This window comes from Carlito syrichta, unplaced genomic scaffold (genome assembly GCF_000164805.1).
Source record: "Carlito syrichta isolate Samal-C Ts95f unplaced genomic scaffold, Tarsius_syrichta-2.0.1 Scaffold308849, whole genome shotgun sequence".
In the NCBI taxonomy this organism is placed as follows: Eukaryota; Metazoa; Chordata; class Mammalia; order Primates; family Tarsiidae; genus Carlito; species Carlito syrichta.
Window position 1 is genome coordinate 455,620 of NW_007252945.1, and position 23,057 is coordinate 478,676.

General features: G+C 42.1%; 1 protein-coding gene across 1 annotated transcript in view; it reads right to left on the reverse strand.

The window, feature by feature from the left end:
• Positions 1–2,170: 2,170 nt before the first annotated feature.
• Positions 2,171–23,057, reverse strand: part of LOC103268572 (disrupted in schizophrenia 1 protein-like) — a 250,557-nt gene continuing 229,670 nt past the window's right edge. Inside the window, exons 9-10 of the mRNA XM_021716617.1 lie at positions 11,765–11,882; positions 2,171–2,477 (exon numbers count right to left, since the gene is read on the reverse strand). Of these exons, the coding sequence (XP_021572292.1) occupies positions 2,338–2,477; positions 11,765–11,882 (258 nt within the window). The 3' untranslated portion in view covers positions 2,171–2,337. The remainder of the gene's footprint in view (positions 2,478–11,764; positions 11,883–23,057) is intronic.

A 23,057-nucleotide genomic window follows, 5' to 3' on the forward strand; every position in this document is an offset into this window, starting at 1 on the left:
GTTACAGCTTATGGTTAAAGCATTCTTCATCTGCTCCAATACTTAAATTTGTCCAGGTCTCAGCAAGGAAATGAACACACTAATAATTGCACATTTATAGCAATGATCAACTTCCAGAATTTTCAAATATATCATGACCTCATGGAATTATTTCATGATGGAGTCTGAGTAATACAAACCACTTGGGCTAGTGGCTGTTAAGATATCTTTTGTCAGAGCAGGAATTTGTTATTGGCAATATGGTCAGTCCTGACTCGCCACAACTTTTGTTTGACTGGAATTAATTCATGGATTCTAAGTGCCATGTGACTAGTTCATAATTTTCTTTTGACACAATTATAAATAATTCAGGAATTTGGAATATCATTGAAAAACGAAGCCCAGGAGCAAACTAATTATACTTAACATTAAAATATGTAGAGTGTATTTTCAAAAACACTCAAGATAAAACCTTAGGGAACACAATCAGCAAATTCACATTTTAGGCTTTTGCTTTGTTCCCTGGCCCCTGGCCAATTGCTGGCTCAAGCAGGGGCTTCTCCTTGACTGAGGACAGAAGTACTGCACAGCATGGAAGGCTTAGAAAAGCCCCAGATGCCTTCTGGAAACAACAGTGTGCTGCAGCAAATGACAAAAATTGTCTCCTGTCCGTGGATCCTAATGAAGGCAGGAACACCACTATCTTTGGACGTGTGAGAACAGAAGCAGAAAAGGAACGATCACTTGATTACGCTTACCAAACCGTAACAGGTAGTTACTGAGCTCAATATTCTGCAAAAGTTTGCGTCTGGTCTTGAACATACGTATAGAAATGATATAAGTCAGGGTTTAGATGAGGACTTCCCCAGAGATGAATAGGATTTACATTAGGGGGAGAAATGATCCACGATTCATTAAACTTGAGAACTTTGATGTCAGACAAAATCAAAGGGGGTTCTGTATTACACAGACCAATATGCTAAGGTGCACTGTGGCTCTGCAGGCAGACATGTGGCACATATTCACCAAAGGTACTGACCGGAGACAGGACCCCCTTGTCTGTGGAGTATCCCTTGGGATCATCTTCCTCAGTGCACTTTGGGAAATGCTGCCTAAATGAAATCAGACTGTTCTGAAGCTGCCTCAACAGGGGTCCCACCTGGGCCAAAGGATCAGCCCGGCAGGGCCCTAAAGTGCCCTGCCCTAATGAGTGCAATGCTTGCCTTACTGAGTACTGCACTACCCTACTGCGTACTCCACAGCATTACTGAGTACTGCATTGCCTTATTGAGTGCTCAGCACTGTGCTACTGAGTACTACACAGTGTCACTAAGTACTACACTACATTACTGAGTGCTGCACTATGTTACTGAGAACTTCACTACCTTACTGAGTACTGCACTGCCTTACCTAGTACTGCTCTGCCTTACTGAGTACTGCACTGTGTTACTGAGTGCTACACGACTTTATTGAGTACTGCACTGCAATACTGAGTGCTGCACTGTGTTGCTGAGTACTGTACTGTGGTACTGGATACTGCAGTGCTTTACTGAGTGCTACACTACCTGGTACTGAGTGAAACAGGTTCCATAGGAAACCAGGAAAGGCTCAAAAGTTTTACACAGGTTCTCCTGGTCTGTCCGTGCCCTCACGATAAGTGAATTTCCAAATGTCCTGATGAAACAAAGACTCTCAGGGATTTTGCCTATAGATGCAGTCATTGTCAAAAAAGGAAAATCGAAAGGCTGCACATCACAGAATGTCTCCTTGTCCGAATATCTTTTGGAAGTTGCACTTCGTTTTTCTGAGATAATATGAGATCACAAGAGAAGTAAGGTAAAAAGCTGTGAATTCTAGACTCTGGGGTTAATTAGCTCTCTCGGATCGTGTACCTGTATGAAAGTGTGACAAGTAGGGTGACAGCCTTGTGCTTGGTCTCCTTTTTATAGGTTTTTTAATCCAGAAATTTTAGTTGCAGTAGAAAGCAAAATGGTATAGGAAAAAGACATGTTTTTCCCAGAAGAACTAACCCCAATTTCTCTCTAATGGGGGCTGAGATAAAAGGACGTTCAAGTCCTGTGCGGGCCACTCCCACCAACGACGGGGTAAAGAAATCCCTGAGAGACATTTAAGAGGAAATCTAGCGAATTTTCTCCCTGCCCATATACCCATTGGCAGACTGCTCAGCCTCAGCCTCAGCCTCACGAAAATGAACACAGACCCCCTTTCTGCTGGAAGACCTCAAGGCCATGCACCTCCATACCCGATTCAGGCGCACCATCACGCAGGGAAAGGGAACAGCAGCCCTGAGTCCACAGTGGTGACGCGGTGACCCATCTTCCGCCATCCCCTCCCTCCTCAGGCTTGCGCTTCCCGGACACCAGCTGTCACACAGGAAGCTGCAGTCTCTCCCTCTCCCTCCTCCTTCGCTGGCTGTAGCTGCAAGATCATGGCCTGCAGAGTTTCCTTCACCATCTGGAGCTCTCTCTTGAGAGACTGTGGGCAGGTTGTTAAGGAACACATCTGAAGGTGATGGCGGCCCTCGGCGGCCTCTGAGGGATCTAATAAGAGCAAGCCAGCCTGTTGGAAGCAGATGGCCACTGTCGTCTAATTGCAGTTTCAAATTCTTCCAAATTGTAGGGATTAAAGATTAATACAAATCTTACACTTCTTTTAAGAATGACAGCAGTTTCTATGAGGCCTGTGGTATTAACTCTCTCAAGTAAGGTCTCGAAAAGGACAAGGAAGAGTCAGCTCTCAGATGAGACAGATGGCCACCTTAGATGCTCAATGATATATGGTTCGTGTGACTGTGATTCCTACTAAGCCCCAAGCTGGGGCGCAGCCACCATCAGATGCAAGTCCTCTGACAGCGGAAAGAGCAGAATGCTTGAAATCAAAACCTCCTCGAGAAATCCAGGATTTGGGTCCACTATAAGTCTGGAGAGGCATGTGGAACCAGGCTCGGAGTCACGAATTATGCTCCCTGATCACCATTCACCAACCTTGTCACTTTGTGCAAAACACTTTGACCCTCAGTTTTCTCATGAAACAATGACTTAACGCCCTCCCTCCTTGCCCCCCCCACCCCCAGGCTCTAACCTGCTATCATCTGTTAGTATATTTCTAGGTACTAAGCAGGCTACAAGATTTGAAGAAGCGCAGAGAGTTTGCCTTTTTGAGTTGGTTGGTTGGATTTTCCTAAGAACTATTGGGTTCTTAGTTTTCTAACCTGTGAAGTTATTTCTCACACAGAAAATATAATCTCAAGCCAGGCACAGTGGTTCATGCCTGTAATCCCAGCACTTTGGGAGGCAGAGGCAAGAGGACTGCCTGAGCCGGGGGGTTAGAGACCAGCTTGGACAACTTGGCAAGACCTCGTCTCTACAAAAAAAAACAAAAAAAAGTAGCCAGGAATGGTGGCACACGCCTGGGGTTCCAGCTACTTGGAAGACTGAGGCAGAAGGATTGCCTAAGACCAGCAGCTCGAGGCTGCAGTGGATGTGAGCATGCCAGTGCACTCCAGCCTGGGTGACAGAGTGAGACTCCAATTCAAAAACACAAAGAAAGAAAGAGAGAAAATACAATCTCAGAGAACGTAGAAAATGGTAATATGGAATAGATAAGGCTGTCATTCTCTGAACACATGGGCTGTCTACCAGGTGCTCACACAGGGGAATGTTTAACCAACAATGATTTTTCTGTCCATACACCACCAGATCCCTCTTCCCTTTCCCTTTGTACCTGCAGTCAGAACATACCAAGGGTAAATACAAAGTGAGAGAGAGGCTTAGCAAGCTTACATGTTCAACCTCATCTAATAGGGACCCAGGGGGAAAGCAGGAATAGGTGGACAGCACTTAAATAAGGTGAAGTGTGCCAGACCACTCCAATATTACTAGATTAGAGAGGGAGGGGCAAAGAGCCCTGGGAAAGGGTACGTGCAGAGATCTGACTGCTCATAGACCACCTATGCTACAATGTTGTTTTCCCAACATTCAATGCCAATACAATGTCAAGAGAGACACTCTTAGGTGATGACTGTGGAAAGCGTTCCCTTTCTTTTTTGGACAAGGAACTCCAGAAGGCTCTGGGAATTATGCAAATGAGCCTCTCCGTCACAGAAATGCTGACCCACCCCAAAAAGTTTTGGCAGTTTTTCACCCTCTTGAAGTTTCACCAGACACCATCATTTGTGTGATGTATATACATTTACTGTGATGGTTCCCTCCTTGCACATGAACTTGAAGAAAATGAAGACTGTGTGGAGGGGATGTAAGGGAGGAGAGAACCCAATATTTGCCTCTTTTTAACTTTTTTCAGAGGCTTAGTTTGCCTCTATTTCTTTGGATAGCTCTGCTAATCTTCAGTGAAAACACATATGACTTTATACAAGCAAAAGCATAAGTGGTCCCAAACCGAATACCAAGCAGGAATTTAATCACAAAGTTATGCTACATTTATAAAGAGCAAGCATAGAGCTTAAGCAGTTTATGAATCCTGACAAACTCCTGAGATTTAATTACCTTTGATATGCAGCCTGGGACTACATGCTGCTATTTGTAACGTGCTAAATGATGACAAAGATTTTTAGAGAGACAAACTGAACCGAAATGTGATCTTCTTAAAAAACTCATAAAACTGGCAGAACAAACTGAAATGTTAAAAAATATAATAAAAAGAGTGGATAGAAAGTACAAAAGGGAGAGATGAAGTTATACAACTAACACATCAGCCCCTCCTATAACAATATCTACTAACTCACAGAGGAGTCAGGAAACCCAGATTTGGAGATACAACTCCCCAGCTATGGAAAGCTAAGCAAATCATTCAATGCCTAATTGTCCCACTTGTAAAATATAGAATCTCATACCTTCTTTACAGCTTAGGGTTCAAAGAAATATTTTTTCTTGTGAGCACATAATGTCTTTTGTGAGGCACCATGAGACTTCAGGTTTATTTCCCTAATATAGCAGATGTAACGAGCACCTTAGGCTGTAAGCAGGGCTAGGCATCAGAAATCCTGCAAACTTCATTTAATGAGCCTACGGAGCAATAATCCTGGATAATTAAAATCATGTTTTTATTTATGAAATACTTCTCTCTCACCAAACTGCCTGCATAACCCTTATAAAATATGACTTCCAAAACATTTTGAGTGTACTGAAACAGAAGACTGACCAGGACAAATTGCAGAGTCGGGGGGAAAAGTAAACTGCAGAACAATTTGTATGGCATGATCCTGATTTTGCAAACAAAAACTACAGAGACATGTTTTAGAAGGATATAGCAGTGACCCAGAGGTAGTGGCACCTGGAGGGAAACACAATTTTAAAAATTTTCCATACTTCTGTGATATCACAAGAGACATACATTATATTCGTATTTAAATCCATATGTTTGCAAAAGAAACCACTTGAAACATTTCCCCACTAAGCAACAGGGAGAAATGAAAGTGCAGATAGAGATCCTCCTTCTTTAGTTTACTCATGCAACTATGCAAACATTTCTTGAACTCCTACTGTGTGTTAAGAAAGTCATGGACTCAGCAGTATAGGAGGGAACCAAAGTCACTGCCATCGTGGAGTTTAAATGCCTGTGAGTGCAGCCAAAAAACACACGCAGACATGTAGATAGAGTGTCCGGCAGTGATAAGTGTTTGAAGTGAGATGGGAGCTGTGGGAAAACCCAGAGCAGAGGAGTGACATCATCACTCTGGCTACTGTGCTGAGAGTGGATTAAAGCGGCCAGGGGCAGAAGCCCAGAAAGACCAGGTAGGAGTCTACTGCCATCACTCAGCAGGAAACGATCACAGCTTGGACAGGGTGAGGTGAGAGAGAGGCGGCCAGAATCTGGATGTGTTCTGAAGACACAGCCAACAACATGTGGTTGTAGACTGGATATGAGATACGAAGGATGGGAAAGGCGTCAAGAATGACTCCTTGATTTTTTTTATCAAAGCAAGTAACTGAAAAGAATATACCTGCAGTTTATTGAGAAGAAGACTAGGAATGTGTGATCTGTTTCTGTTTGGGAAGGGGATGGGGTCTTGGACATGGTAAACAGGAGAAGCTAGTCACCAAGAGGAGATGCCGAGTAGGAGATTGGCTTGAGTCTGAAGTTCACATTGTACCATGTATTTCAAAAATACATTTTTACAACATTTTCTCACTGACCTACAGAAAAAATAATAAACGATCGCATCTGATACATCTAACCACGGTCTTAAGGCTAAGTAGGAAAGCAGAGCTAGAATCAGATATTCTGATGGCTAATCTAATAAGCTCATGGTTAAAGCCCGTTGACTCTTTGACCTTGATTTTTGTCACAAGGCTGAATAACGAAAAATTCCAGGACTGGAGTAAGAGAGAAACCACAAAAAAGAGAGACGAAGTTAAAGAATAGAGTTGCTTACTATGTCTAAGAGGTGCAAGAATAGGACTCAAAGGAGCTCAATAATTCTTATGATGTCTGTGTCTCAGGGACCTGAGTAGCTAAATATTTGTCCCCCATAACAGATACGCTTCCAGGTATCTGTGGTATCTAAGAAAATCAGTAGATTCATTATAATAATGTCATATTCTAGCATCTTTAAAACATCTTTGGAACCCAAGACCATTCTTTACCTCCTTGAGATAGACTACCCACGTATTAGGCAAGTGCATAACTTGTTAAAATGTCTATGTTTGCAATTAGTAAAGAAGTGAGACAGAAAAACACACGCATCCTGAAATATAGTGGCAAGGCAATATCGTCATTCAGGGCAGTCCTTTGCAAAAGATGCTGCAAATCTTTCAATGGGGTCTTTTTCTTTTAAAAACAATTGAGTGTTTTACTGTCAATGAAGTTTCCAAGTGATTATTTTTGATGGCTTAGACAAAAGCAGGTCTTTAGTTCATCTGACCTCATTTGATTCAAAAAGAAACAATAGTACAGGTTGAATATCCCAAATCTGAAAATCTGAAGTCCGAAATGCTTCAAAATCTGAAACTTTTTCAACACCAACATGACATTCAAAATAAATACTCATTGGAGCATTTGAATTTTGAATTTCTGATTCTGAATGCTCCATTGATAAACATAATGCAAACATTCCACAATCGGAAAAAATCCAAAATCCAAAACACTTCTGTACCAAGCATTTCAGACAAGGGATACTCAACCTGTACATGCTTTGGAACCTCACTGCATTATCTCTTCTTACCAACATTCTCCTCTGCAGCCACCACAGCCTATATACTGGAGAATTTACCTTCATGAAAATCCAAAAGCAAGGTTCACAGTCACTTAAGAGCAAAGACAACTTGCCTACACCCAAGGCCTGATTGGAAAGATTTGATGCTTGCATGGGGGAACCTTCTGTGTTGCCTGTGTCATGCCAAGACCATGCTGTGCTAAGCCAGTGTCTACACCTTCACCTCCCACCATGGGGGTCCAGCTCTTCCTCTTCCCATCCCAAAGCCTAACAGAGCCAAAGGGAAGAGCCATGGCCAACATATCAGTGTCAGTCCAGCATACTCAATTCTTTAAACACAACCTCTTAGGCTCTCAATTTTCTTATCCATAAACTACATCAGTGGAGCTCCATGATCCTCATGGTCCTTCTTCCAGTTCCTCAGTTACAAAAGTGGAAAATATGTCCAAGGAGGCAGAGCAATCTCCCAAAACTCTTGCTGCCTTTGTCTGCTCAAGCTACAAACTTGAAAACCGAACCCAGCAAGAGTCTTCATGAAGCTGTAGGGTTGGGGCATGAGCCTGAATGTATTTAGAATATTTGCATGCCATCAAGCACACCAAAACTAATCAATTGGGCGCCAAGCATTTCAAATAAGCAGAGAGAACAGAATTCCACAAGGGCTTCCGGGACATGGATGAAAATACAACCACAAACAGAATCAGTCTGTCTCCATCTCATCTATGACTCAGAGGCAGGCAGGACTGCCCTGGGGGCTTTAGAATATGCCAAAAATGCGTAAATCCCAGGTGCATGTCTTTTCCCTTGAAAATGTGTTGTTGATGCTGAAGGAGGAAAAAAGGAGAAAATCTTTGCTTAAAAATCCACCTAACCCAGAAGGTTTTGGCGACAGCATTTTGAACACGGAGGAGGCATTACACACATTCAAAATGTTTTTCAAAACATAACTGCTCATTAGGTCCCAAAATGACTGTGAAATTGTACTACAGCTTCATAATAATGCTCCTGGAAATCTTGGTTTGACTGGCTGTGAAGTCACACCTCCTGTCCTCTCCCCAGATGCCACGCCTGAGCCACCTCTCTGCCTCCAGCTTTCCCAATTAACGGTGCAGACTGTTTTCAGATACTCACCGCTGCAGTAGCTGACAGATTTGTGTTGTTATTTGGTCATGCTACATGTAATTTAGAGAGCCTGTCAGGATGATGAAGAGACATGGGCTGTTCTCTCCCGCTCCACGGATTTGACAACCCAGTGTCTTCTTGGTAAAAGTAGGAGGCGCCCAGCAAGCCACCCGTAACTCAGACATTAAGTCTGGATGCCACGAGGACCTGTTTGGACGCTCAGTTCCACAACCTATCACTAGCCTGTGCTGATGTCACACTAACAGTGCTGATGTATGCCCTGGCTTATGTAAAAAGCTCAGTGCCCTCCTCACGAAGAACAAGCATCCATCATATCATCCGGGCTTGAACATTCCAGACACAGATGTCCATTGTGGACCTATGCTAATTGCGTCCCAATGTAGGCTCCAAGGTAGCCTCTACCTCGAAAGCACAGTAGGCTCTGGCAGGCATGTTTAATGGCATCAAACGAAATATTGCACTCACTGTGCAATTCTTCCGTACTGTTGACAGCAAGCTGTTTCTTTTAACCATACTCAGCATTGTTATCTTTGATCCAAAATGAAACACAAACCAGTCAGAGTTGGCTGGAGGATTCTGGCAGCCTCTTTGAATCTCTAGATAAGTTCTAATTTGAAAAAACACTTTTGTTTGTGTAGGAGAACCTTTGCAGAGCCTTGTAAACATGTCTTTCTATCTTAGGGCATAATGTTCCACTCAAATCTAAGTGCTGCTTTGTATGAGTTCAAAGATACCTTCTGTGTATTTATTCCCAATCAGTGATGCAGAACAAAGCCTGGGCTTCAGAGGAAAGCCTGGGTTGAAATCCATATTGCGGTGTAGATTTTATGAGAGGGAGGAAGGGAGTGGACCTCAGTACCTAAACCCATGTTTCCCTGGTTTGATGTTTTCTCAGCATGTCTCCACTTATTGCAGCAAGGATCAGCAGAATTCTCAGAAAATGTAACTTCAACACAATACTTTTACTATAGCTTAAAATTTTAAAGTAATGGTCTGTTCCACCAAACAGACCTGTCCATATACTTATAGGCAAGGCCACCTCCTGAGGGGCCACGTAGGACAACAGGGCTTGTGGCTAGAAGGTTCTGCCACTTATTAGATGTGACTTTGGACTAGTCAAGTAATTCCTAAGCCTCAGTTTTCTCAACTGTCGAGTAAGAACAATAATCTCTATCTATTTATAGAAGCTTCATTAGAATTGCTGTACAAATTCATGACCAGCCTGGGCAACTTGACGAGACCTCAATACTATAATAAATCAAAAAAGTAGGCACACGTGGTAGCACGTGCCCGTAGTTCTGGCTACTTTGAAGGCTGAAATGAAAGGATCACCAGAGCCCAGCAGGTCAGTGCTGGGGTGGCCATGAGCACTCCAGCCTGGGTGACGGAGTGCGACTCCAACTCAAAAAAAAAAAAAAAAAGAATTACTGTACATTATTCTTCATATAAGCCATTTTGGGATTGCTGATTGATTCCTTCAAGCATTTATTATAAAATATTGAATCAACCTACCTGGAAACCTCTTAGGTTCAAGTAAGATGTTGTTTGAGCTTGTGACAAAGATATTGAGAACTGTGAGACAAACGAACTTGGGAAACATATTCTTCTACTGAAAACCAAGCACTAACTATGTGAACTGCGTGATGAAGCTAAGTAAATGCTGTGAATGTAGGCTCATTTTACCCCATAAAAACCTCAGAGGTGTGTGTTATTATCCTGACGTTCCAGATGAGGACCCTAATGCTTAAAGAGGCTTCATCACTTGTCCGTGATCCCGCCACCACTGGATCTGGTTTGCATCAGCTGTGGAAAAACTAAAAGGGTCTTGTTTAAACACTGCTTGATTACTCTCTTCTCAGCCTCCTTCCCTGCCTCTCCACCCAATAAGAAGACCCAATTCCCTAGAATCCAACTAACCTTTTTATAAAATTTCACACAAGAAAATACCACAGACCCTGACTGCAGATCTCAGAACTGCTACCCGACCCCACAAAGCCCGAGGTACATGCTACCAGAAGCTGCCCCCTTGCTGGCTGGGCCAGGACTTCTTGGCTCTCCATGAGTTGCTTGTTTATGCTTTGTCACTGGTTCATGTGCTGGAGACCATGTCCCCTTAGATGTGTCCAAGCTGTGTGGCTCCATGAACACAGAATAACCAAAAATGCCATCTTTCTACTCAGTGAAACTTTCTAATAATAGCTTAAATACTAGTCCTGTTAAAAGTAGGAAATTATGAAGAACATAATTTTTAAAAATCTTTTAAAAATCTTTTAAAAATCTTCCTTGAGCAATATGAAAATTATTGCTGACAAAGTTAAAGAAGTTCCTTGCTTAGTTTAATATGCAAGGTCAGAGATTTAAAGTTATAACAAGGAAGAAAACATAGCGTCGAATCCATCATTAAAGTGTAGACCTGAATACAGTTCAGATCTGAATGTGATTAAGATTAAGCCTTGACCATTCAAAACTACTTACACACACACACACACACACACACACACACACACACACACACACACACACACACACATACACATAAAGCATGGCAAGAAATGGAATTCTAAAAGGTAAGATGCAGTGGGAAGCAAAGACCAAAACAGATCCCTTTCCCACAAACACATCTAATAAAAGTCATACTACTGAATAGAAAGAATGAACGAACAGGAAAGTGTTGTTAGCTCAAGGGTCAACTTGTGATTAAATAACTAAAAAGAAAGAGGATAAGCTGCACATCTCTTCATCCATCTGTGTACCCCTCCATTTGCTCTGAACAGAACTAATCAGAGCATTCACAGATCAACATAGGTTAGGGTGCTTCATACAGACACACATCTAAGCCATCATGTCAGCATGCTGCCATGCCCAATGGCAGCTAGTTCTGATGAAGGTGTTTGTAGGTGCAACTCTGAGGGTATTGAGTTTGGTGCAAGAAAATCCTATTGTTAGGACTCAGAAAGGACTAGATTAAGTTCAACCTTGTGTACATGGTTAGATATTCAAAAGCAATATCCAAAGTCCTGTTTGTTTTGATACTCTACTGTCCATGACTAGGAAGAATTGTTTAATAAAGAAATTTGAAGATGGGTTTAAAAAAAACCCTAGAAAACGGAGACAGTCAAATGTTTTCTTTCGCCAGGGTCACACGGAACTAGCTTTACACCCACTGAAAACTGCATTTTGCGTTGACCTCATTGTATGCATGTCTGAAATTCAAGGCTTATTTTTGGCAGTTGGGTTTAATAATCAAAATACTGAATTGCTTCCCAAAATCTAGAGAGAAAACATTGCGTACTTGATCATCTCAGAGATCTGAGGTGTGGTGCACTATAAATAACAGAAGCATCTACTTGTTTCCATCTGCCAAGGCATGGAAAAACTGTATTTTTAAAAGACTCTGTTTTACAAAATAACCTCACAGGTGCTTAATCTGCAAGATGAAAAGGATATGAATGAGATCTTCATCATGATTATGGATTGCCATGTGAAGTTGATCTTCCAAGTACAATAACCTCTGGCCTATGGCTTCACATTTTTCTCCAAGTTCTGCAGAGAGGATGTAAGATTCCTGGCCGGAGACAAAAAGGAAAAAGATCATTTGTAAGCTATAGATGTTTTCAGGGCCATAAACGCAGACAGTACACAAAGGAAAGATTTCCTGGAAAAGTTCTTCCAGCTTCTGCACCTAATTTGGAATCATGTCAGAGCTTTGGCCATCCCTGGAGATTATTCTTGAGAAGACTTGAACTGATTTCAAGATAGTCATTATTCAAATGATAAGCTGAGTCTACACGGCTCCGCAGGTTACCTCCCTTATCTGGTCATTCCAAAGGGCTGCTTCCAGAACACCAACTTCCAAAGTGGATTTGTCAAAGGGGAAACCCTGAATCTTCCAGCTGCACCCATGGAAAGACCCACAATTTAATAGGAATTCTAAGAAAAGAAGGGCGATCACAGTGGCAACCGGGCTGACCTGTAAGAAAAAAAGGATATTCCTTTAAGGGCACAGGAAACTAACCTGGCATTAACATTCGATTACTTGCTGGCCACAGTTCCTGAAAGCTAGAATATTAGGAAGACTTTAAATGCCATGAGGTGTTTATTGTATAAACAGCTGCTGTCATACACAGGCACGTAAACCTTGTAAAAGCAGAAAGATGATATCTTGCTAGCTCCTGGGTCCATAGCTCTTGACATAGTATCTGGCACGTGGAATTGCCTGGTTTGATGAACAGTTGAGTCTTGGAACCGTCTTCTCCTCTAACGTTTCCCCCTCAAGTGTGTGCCCCACACCTGAGCCAAAAAAGTTCCCTCTTGGCGTGACTTTGCTGCACAAAACCACCACAGAGCAGAGTCCATACTCTGCCCTTGTATGACCTGGCCCGAGACTCACAGTTGAGCTGAATCCACTTTCCTCTCCTAAATGCACCCTGACCTTTGCCAGCTGGGCTAACACCATCACCTTCCCTCACACAGCTCTTCCTGCCCACAAACCTCCTTCATTGTCCTCTGAGACCCAGATTTTCCTTCACAGCCCCCAAATAATAATTCCACCTTGTAGATCTATGTACTCTGTCCTCTCAAGGAAAAGGACCTCTGTCCTGTCAACTCCCTGGGGGCAAGGACCAGGGCTTACTCTTTCATCTTGGGGTCCCAAGTCGAATGCCAGCCACATAGAAAGTCACAGATTAGTAGAAGAAAAGAATAAACAAGGTCGAGAAAATGAATGAGGACAGAAAAAGGGAATCTTAGAATAAAAGGGAGAAAAAGCAAGAAACGAGCTCAGAATTAAAAGTCAAGCAAACATAAAGGTCATATTTTCCCAACTAATAGTGAAAAACTTTGCAGCTATACTAAAAATAATTTTGCATATGGGAAAGAATAAGTGTTTAGATTACACTGGAGGGCTACTATGAACGCTGTAATTAATAAGCAACAATAACAACAAAATGTCCTGGTATGGTACTATTTACTGTTAAAAAGTCCTTGGAGATCATGCATTATATAATATTACAATCAAGCCTATGGATAACAATTAAATACAAGTATGCTTTTTGACATTTGATATATTAGCTCCAGAACACTTTGAAGTGTGTATCCCAAGTGGGCAATGATATTAGAATAAAACAATGCTAATGGACACTATCAATAACTAGTATAAATATTGAAGGAGTCTAGTGTAGGACAAGTGAATGTATATATATTTGTGTGTGTATATAGATATATGTATATGTGTGTGTGTGTGTGCATAGATAATCACGTATAATTTGGAGAACATACAGACAAAATTAAGTGAACGTTAATGTGAAGCACCCAAAAAGGTTTGCTCAAAATTGACCATGGCTGTAATGAGGAGACAGCAAATATATAAAAATCACAGATATATACATTTTACTGATCATAAAAGTAATAACACTATCATTCAAAGATGTGTAATTAAGGGTGGACAGATTATATACAAGTGTAGACAATGGACAATGAGTAATTCCACAGTCACACATGAAATAAGTTAGACACTAAGAAAAAGAACATCTGGAGCGAAATGATTGACAGTTGTGAAACCACAAGTCACACACAAAAGAGAAAAGCACAGTGTTAGCGGAAAAATATATATGACAGAACACACTTAAAGAGAGAAAAAGCATAGACTCAGAACAGGAAACCTAGGAATTTAAGATACTCTTAAACAAAATCAAATGACTCAATCTTCATCTTAAAACTACAGCAAATATGAAATCAAAGCTGAACAAAATAAATTTAAAATATAGCTTTACATTTCCCCCCAAATATATAATCCTTGCCTGTTTTCCTTTTTAAATTATGTGCAGATTGACAGCGATAGTGTAAATTTTAGAAAGCAATTTCAGACCATGTAACAAGCACTTTAAATTGCTCATATTCTATGACCTAACAATTTTGCTTCCTGGAATCTATCAAAAAATTATCTATTAAAATTGAAATAATTTTTATGAAGTCCTTGCAGTAAGCACAGAAAAAGGCCTATCATATATATATATATATATATATATATATATCAAATAGAAACATAATATCTTAATCATGCAAAGATAGTGGCATTAAAAGTATGAGAAAGAGAAAAGAACTGCCTCGCAATAAAGGGAATGGTTAAAACGAATTCTGGAACATTAGATTTGTGTTAAAACATTAGAAATCATTTTTCATGCAAGACCCTCGTGATGAGAAAATACTCAAATAAGCAAAGCACTAAAATATTTACAATTATTATTTTGAGGAGCAGTATTATTGAATATTTTTCTTTTCTTCTTTGTATCTCCTGAATTTTCCACATCTCTAAAATATAATATGAAAAAAATTATGAAAAACACTAATTCAAACCATAATGAGAAAGTAATCTTTAGTTTTTTTAAAGATTGAAAAAACACAAAGTGGCATAAGGAAACAAACTCAGAGAGCTCAAGGACCTAGTCTAGTAACAGAAGTTCCAACTAGCATCTTCTTGCAGGGCTACTTTTCCAAGGCACAAGTTACAAAATCTCTTTCTGACTCCAGCACAAACCACTATGTGTTGGCCTGACACTCTGATCCTGAACTGAGCGAATACTGAATATGACCCAAGTGAGTGTTATTTGAGGGATTTATTGCTATAATACTCTCACTTGGAATCTCAGGAACAGAATTAGTTTAGACCTAAATTGAGAATTGACAGCTGATGAGATGGCAGATTTACATATTTCTATCAATTTGATGAAAAATTCTGTTCTGTCCAAAGGAATCCTATCTATCCAGATGAACAGAACAGAATCAGAGCCATGGGTATCCACTATAAAAGGCTGCCCTGGTCCTGCCTGTTAGCCCTTAAAGCAGGTGGTGGGCAGAGCTCCCTTGTCCATTTCCACCCTGTGCCTGGGTATGACAGAGTGCACGTGTGGCCACAGCAACACATTCTTCCAGAACATTGCCTCTCTACTGTCAGGAGACAGAGTTTATTATTTCTTCCTTGAAGCTGGATGGCCCTTGAGGTTTCTTCAAGAAGCAGAACACAGCTAAGGGGACACTGCCCGACTTACAAAGCCAGGTCATCAAAGGTGACGTGTCTTCTCAGATCACTCGCCCTGGAACCCAGCCTCCACACGTGAGGAAGCCCAAGCCATATGGATAGGCTGTGCGGGTAGATGTTTGAGAGCTCCAGTTAAAGTCCCAGTCAACAGCCAGACAGGGGAGGGACTGAACCATCAGATGATCCCAATCTCCGTCTTCAAGTCATCCAGCTATACCCGGACATTGTGGTGCAGGGAGAGCTCCCCCACTGGGCCCCATTCCAACTCCTGACCTACAGATCCGTGAATATCATACATGGTTATTTTAAATCACTAAATTTGATTTGTTATGTAGCAACACTAGCTAGAACAGTGAGCTACCCAGGATATTCTCGACACAGACCATGTACGGTCAGGACTGTTGCGAAATGATACCAGGAAGTGCATACTCATGGGTCCCTACTCAAGGAGTGATTACAATGACTGACTAGACCTTTGAAGCTTATTGAAATATTAATGCCCAGGCTTGTTTCAGGGAGAGGAGCTCCCAGCCATGTTGAAAACTATGGCCATGAATCTGGGAAGTACAAAACAGACGTTTCTCTGAGTGGCCACCGCTGCTGGTTAGTGGTCCCCAGATCTCTGTCACCTGGCTCAGTGTGCAAGCAATACAACAATGAAGGCATATATTTTGAGGTGGGGGGTGTGTGCACATGTGCAAACCATGTATAGTCAAAATTTCCTAGAAAACTCCTCAGGAAGACATCCGACAGTGTCTGCCTGCAATAAGACCCAAAGGGCCTCACCTTCTTCCAGCTGTGGGAGAAATGGCTCTTTCTTTAGTGAACACTCAGCACAGCAAGGTGCTCACAGTGGAGAGGGAGAAAGGTAAGAGATAAACAGATTTCTTTCTCCTGGATTCTCACACTGGCCTTGAGGCCCACCCACTGCCTAGAGTGGAGAACAAAATTGCTCCCCTACTTAAAATGGTCATGTCTTCCTGGTACGTGAGCATTTATAAGTTAGAGCCACACAGGACAGCACAGTGCAGGAAGCATCAAGCATGGTGCACTGCCTCTGGTTTCTCCCTTGCTTTGAGAGCACCTTGCTCAAATAGGTTCTCTCAAGCTAGTGGGCTTTAGGCTTTACCCTGCAGAGATCCCTGGTAGGAGGATAAAGCTCTTTACTGTTAGTCCTACCCCAGTTTCTAATTGTATTTGTTTTATCTGCTAAGATTTCCTAGAAAGTTAAAAACAAATGAAGGGATTTTGTTTGTTTTGAAATAAAAGAAACTTCCTTTCAAAGGAGTTGAACTTCAATAAAACTTTGGAAGCCTGGATGTTTCTGGCTAAGCCAAAATAGTGAACAGGAAGTCAGGTGTGTTGCACAGGAAGCCCCGTCTTGGGTTATAATTGCTGGAGAAAGGGGGCTTCCTAATAACAACCTCCATCTTGTTTCCCAGGACAGCAAACGCAAACATTTACAAAGGGCCGCCTCAGGCAGGGGTGCTAAGAACACCATGAGTCTTCCCTCAGGGTCTTAATTCCTGAAGCAGAGAGCGCTGAAGCTGGTAAGAATCTTAGGAACCATCTAGTTCAACGCCTTCTTTTACACTGAAGAAAAGAGGCTCAAAGAGACTGTGACATGGGCAAGGCGCAGATGGAAAGAAATCAAAGAGGCAAACAGCACCAGAAGACAGTGTCTCTTCCTTTGCACCCTCAGAGCTCTGCAAAGTCGGTCTCAATTCCTGGGGACTCAGTCTTCTTAAAGGGGAATGCTCCATCTAGGACTCAGATACATATAGCCTGGAGGTGGCAATGATGATCACAACAACAGCTCGGCGTGCAATGGTGAGCTTGGAGCAACACATATGGAACCACGCATCCATAAAATTTCAGGCGGTAAGCAGAGAAAAGCAGGCAAGCACTGGGGAAAGACCTAAGTAAGAGTTTCTCCTTTCCAAATAAGAATGTGGGCATCTGATCTGATCTCTCCCATCCCCTTGGTGGTTTCCAAGTGAACGTATTCTGAACCACACCCACCAGTTTACACACGGGGTACCTCTTGGTGTGCAACTGTAACTTCTGCTTCCATTTGTACTTTCAAATGAAAGGTGGCAGAAAAAGAAAACCTACATGACTGATACTTGATCATTAAAAATACTACCCACTACAAAGCCACTGGGATTCCTAGCTGAAATGGGGTTTTGCAGGATTTGCAATTCTGAACGGATAATTTAAAGTACAGGTTGTTTGGCATTTCAAAGTGTCTTTGAAGACTCTCCAGTAATTTGTCCTGTCAGGCAGTCTCTTCAGCAATTCAGATTATTGTTTTTCCTTTCTAAGCATCCATCTCATCATTTAGCCCTAGGAATAACTATTTCCCCCCGTGGGTCAGAATGAAAAGGCGCTGCAACCGGTAAATGGCCTGATCGCTGAGTTCTTTCCCTTCCATGCCTAGCTAACACTTCCTCTCTTCAAAACCCTGCAGAGTCCACTCCTTCCGGAAACACTTCAATCCTGAATCTCCTACCTCTGGTTAGAGGAGTTCCTCCCTGCTTGTATAACTGCCTGTCTCCCCACTAGAAGATGACACAATGGTGTCCTGCTAGCCCTGTGTCCCCAGTGACTAATACCCTGTCTGGCTCCTAAGAGGTGCTCAGTAAATGCTTGTTGAAGCAATAAATGGAGACTCCTCTGTCTTACCAGGACTTGAAGAAACTCTGCTGTTTCTCAGACTGTACCATCCAAAAGATCTTCTTGCTGGGGTGTGAACAACCAGGTAGGAAAACCAGCAAGAAGAACCTTTCTGAATGCCTCGGTGCAGCCAAGGGCAGCTTTGTCTGGGATAACTCTCCTGCCGCTGGGGCAGCCATGGGGTCCAGCGTGCCCTCCACAGGACTGCCACACACACGTGTCTTTATTGGCCTCAGAAAAAGCCCTACAATCTTCCCTGCTGTCCCTCCACACGCATATGATTCAGTAGCGCCAACTCGGTCAGGCAATATTTCAAATATAATTTGCTTAACCCACCTCACGATCTAAACCTATAGTCCTGGATGTTTGGCCAGAAATTTTCAGCTGTGTTGAATTAGAGTCAATGTCAAATTTCTTTCCTGCTCACCCAACTCAGGAGTGTGATCTAAAACAAAAAGTAGAATTTCCTTTGTTGGGCAGGATTTTCCCATTAAAATGACTTTCTAAAAAATGTTTCTGTTAAAGTTGAATCTATGCTCAGATCCAAAAAATGTGTTCAGTTGCTAGCCTGAGCAGATGCTGAAACCACATGCACCGGTGAAAACACAGTCACAAACTCCATGGCCAGGGTCTCCAAGGACTTTTTCACTTGGCTATTTTCCCATAAACAAGGCTAAGTCTTTGCCTATGACATTTGGAAAATATTAACATTTAAAAATTTTAATCTGGAGCTCATGTTCAAAGGCCAGGGAAGATATTATATAATAATAATGGTTGTGTTGATAATAGCAAGTATCTTGTAACAATATCTCATCAGGCTATACCTAGAGCAATGAGAAAATCATATTTATTATTTCTATCCTGAATAGAAAATGTGTTTGGAAGAGGAAACTGTTTAAGTTAAATTGCTAGGTAGGCGGGTACGGCTGTGGCTGCCAGTTCTACTTATGGAAGGCTTCCACACCTAAGAGAACATACGTTTTCAGAAATGTTATTCATCAGTGGAGATCTGTCACAGATGCGAACAGACAACCTATACCTTGGGTTAAGTCAATGAGTCAGGATTATTTAAACAGCTGATTTCTTAAAATATTGTCAGACATCAGTCTGGAGGGAGAGGCAGTATAAGACCTGCAAGAGTATCAAGCAACAGAACAAGGAAAATCTCATGACGGAAGTAAGAAGTGCTGGGATGATTTCAAGATTAATCTGAGAAACCCGACAGGCAGCTTTGGGATCTGTATGTCTTGTGGAAACTGCATTGTGCTGGCAACTGTGCTGTAGAGTCATCAGTTCCTTCCACCCTTGCTAGTGATGGGGGGTGTAAGGGCAGGGTCAAGACTCCAGCACTAGCATAAGCCTCCGCCTCGGTGGCTTACTCTCTGTTACAACTCAACCTCCTTACCCAGATCCCTGTTTTCCTTGGTCATGTCATAAGGTATCAGCAACTATTGTTGCCTGTCCACAAAAATCTTTAATTCCTGCAGTTAAAGTCGCAGGTTACACAAGAAAGAAGGGGCGAGTGACAGAGCAGTTGTCCCTTATGGTCGTCAAGCCAACTGGACTATAGAATTCAGGGCTACAGTTGTGGCATTCAATTTTTTAGGAAATTAAACAATACAAAACCATGCATGGCACATATACTTACAAGCCAAAAATGCTACATGAGCCTCATGATGGTTGTTATGTTGTGAAGTCTCATTCCTTCTCCTATGGCTTGAGGTAAACCAGATGTGATTACCACCATCCGTGAGTTTAGCTGATGAACTAATCCCAAACAAGCAGTTCCTTAGCTTGGTATTAAAATCATAGCCTTAAATATCTTCCTTTGGACTGTTTTCCAAAATATTTGCTTGGCAAGTACATTCCAGAAATGCTATATGGTTTTCTCTTTCTTTTAAAAATATTGTCAATATAAAGAATATTCACCTCAGACAAATGCCTGTCCATAACACAAAGAATATCTTTCACATCTACTTGAAATAGATATTAAAATAGATATTCATCCTTTCACATAAATGCTGAGTTCTATAGTCACTGTGTAAATGCCAACATGCAGAGGCACAAATTCAGACACAAGGGGCACATCTTTATTACTCTATATATCAATAATACAAGTATTCATCCAAATATCCAAATTATACAGTTCCACCCAGAGTAAATGGGTATTTCCTTTAAAAGCATCCAGATGTCGTCAGTGGTAAGGAAAGCATCTGAAATATTTAGACCTCTTTAGGCCAGAGCAACCAGTGAACTGTCTTCAAGTATCTGCATGCTTGTTTCAGAGAAGGTTCAGAGAAACAAGCTCTAAATAAAACTAATTAACAGAATCAAACAAATTCATAAAAGAAGACATCACCCAATAGTTGGTATGTGTTAATTGGCCTGTGATTTCTGATTTCCGTGAGGGAAATCCTTGAAAAGCTATATTTTACATTACACGAACATTCGGTGGAATTTGGACTGCTTTTCTTTTCACACACTGAGCTTCAACGTCAAAGTTGAATGAGATAAAACTCCATTGAGACCTTCTGAAGGAAAAAATCTATTTGTAAATGAGATTCGTGGCACAGCTAGTACCCAGATAATCTCCATTTAACAGAAGGATTCAGATTCTGAGGATAGTGACATCAAACCCTAACATCCTTTCATATAAGCAAAATAAAAATGGACAGCTGTTGGAAGGATTCCTTTTAAGGGACTGTGCTTTTTGAGCTGTCTGTTGCTAAGAAATATTGAACTGCCAAGAGTAAAGAGAAATGATGAGAACAGAATCAAATGCTGAGCTTCATCTATTTTATATTTTAAAAATTTATATTAAAAACTGAACTTCTAGGTGTTTTTGTAAACTGTGCGACTAACGGACTGTTTTTATTTATTTTTCTTTTTTTAATTTTAAAACTGTGGGGTACAATTCAGGGTGAGGTATACAAATATTCATTGTGCGGGTACCCTTGTTGATGAGGTATGCCCCTCACCCCCAGGCAGATCTCGACTAATGTCAATCCCACCGCCCCGGCCCCCCATAATGACGGTTTGTGAATGCCAAGGTTTACTCCTGGTGTGGATGCAAGAACATGCTGGCCGCTGTGTAGTCTGAGGCACCTACAGCTTGCTGGAAAGGGATGGGGACACTCCCACTGGGGGTGCCTACTCTTTCCCTGGCAAGGCCCTGTGGTGTGTCTCTCAGATGACAAAGAGCAAAGCACCACTCTTCTTTCTCACAAAGTTACTCAAGCTCCTGGTCATGTCAATAAAATAAAATCTGCTTTGCTGTCATCAATGGCTCCCGTGAATACATAGGAGGGGGGGACCCCCCAAAACGGAATTTATTTATTAAAAAATTGTCTGTTCATTCTTACATGTTTAAACTTCAGTCATCTTCAAAACATTCTCCATGTGATCCAATACACCTACCAAGTCGCTTTTTTCCACTGCTCAAAACAGTTTTCGAACTCGTCCATTGTCATGTCTTTTAGTGCTTCCGCCATTTCTTGTTCCACCTCTTCCATATCGGCAAAACGTTTCCCTGTGAGGACTTTTTTCATCCAGGGAAACAAAAAAGTCTCTCAGGGCAAGATCAGGTGAATAGGGAGGCTGGGGCACAGAGGTCAGGCCATTTTTGATCAAAAACTGCTGAACACTCAGTGATGTGTAGGCAGCTACGTTGTCATGGTGGAGGAACCAGTCACCTTTCTGCCACAACGTGGGGCGTTTCCTCCACAAATTGTGACACAACCTTCTCAAAACTTCCAGATAAAAACTCCTGTTGACCATTCGATCCAAGGAACACATACCAAGTGTACTACAGGGGGCTCACCCTCCAAAAAACAATTCCAGTTTTCTTGGGTCCTCCCCACCCCCCCCCTTGTAAGCAAGTGGGACAGATTGGTCAATGGCTGGCAAACCAAAAATATCAGCATGGATGGAATGGAAAGGCATTAACGTATTGGCTGAAAAAGAGGTGCAGTAAGCCTTGGACAGAGGTAAGAGCAGTCCACGCAGGAATTTCACAGAACTCCAGTCAAGCTCTCCTGCCTGCTCCTAGTCAGGAAGGGAAGGAATGACTCACAATTAGCCTGTTGGGGGAACTGGACTGCCTTTAACTACCCTGGCCCCTAAGAAGTGAGAAATTCCAATGCACCCTAGATGTGATTGGGGGATGGGGTGTTCGTTCATTTTCCAGAAATGTGAAAACCTGAATTAAAAATCTCTCAGCTACTCAAAGGACACCACTGCATACTCCTCAGAAAAGTCTCCTCTGTTACAAATGCCACGAGGCCTTGTTATCCAGGTGAAGTTCATCCTGCTATCAACCCCTCAGCCTGCGCCAGTGAATGACAAGGAATTTCCAAGGTGAAAGCGTCTCCAAGAGCCCCAAGTTGTTTTCCTCAGAAGCGCTGAACTAGTTTTAATTAGTGGAAGAAGTGCCACCGTCAGGCCCTGGAGCACAGAGCATGGTTCCACCATTTTCCGAAAGGAGGGAAATCTCGGGCAGATCAGAGCGGTCCACTGCCTCCCCGCAGGCAGGTGAAGGAGGCTGAGGAGCTGATGACATTAATTAACTGAGAGAACCAGCAGGAGCCAGCTGACTGACTACAGAGGAAACTCCTTCCTCATCGCCCTGCCAGCTTGTCCCTTGGCTCTGCTCCCTCCATCAGTTTCAGTGACCAAGGCTAGGTTAGGGACAGGGCCTTGGTGAGCCTGCCTGTTTCTGGTCCCATTGGTCAAGTTGTTTTTTCTAAGCCTATTTATGCCCCTTGTATTTAAAATCCTAATTACGCAAGTTAAGTAAATACTGTGTAAAACAATGCAATATTCATGTAAAAAGACTTTCTTGATCCATAAGAAAACAATTGGAAGACCTTGGAAAGACTTAAAAATATTTCAGAAGAAAACGGGGAGAATAAGGATTGCTTTGCAAGAGCTCTTTAAATATGTAGTCCACCGCCGGGCTCGGTGGCTCAGCCTGTCATCCCGCGCCTTTGGGAGGCTGAGGCGAGTGGATGGCCCGAGCCCGCGGGTTCG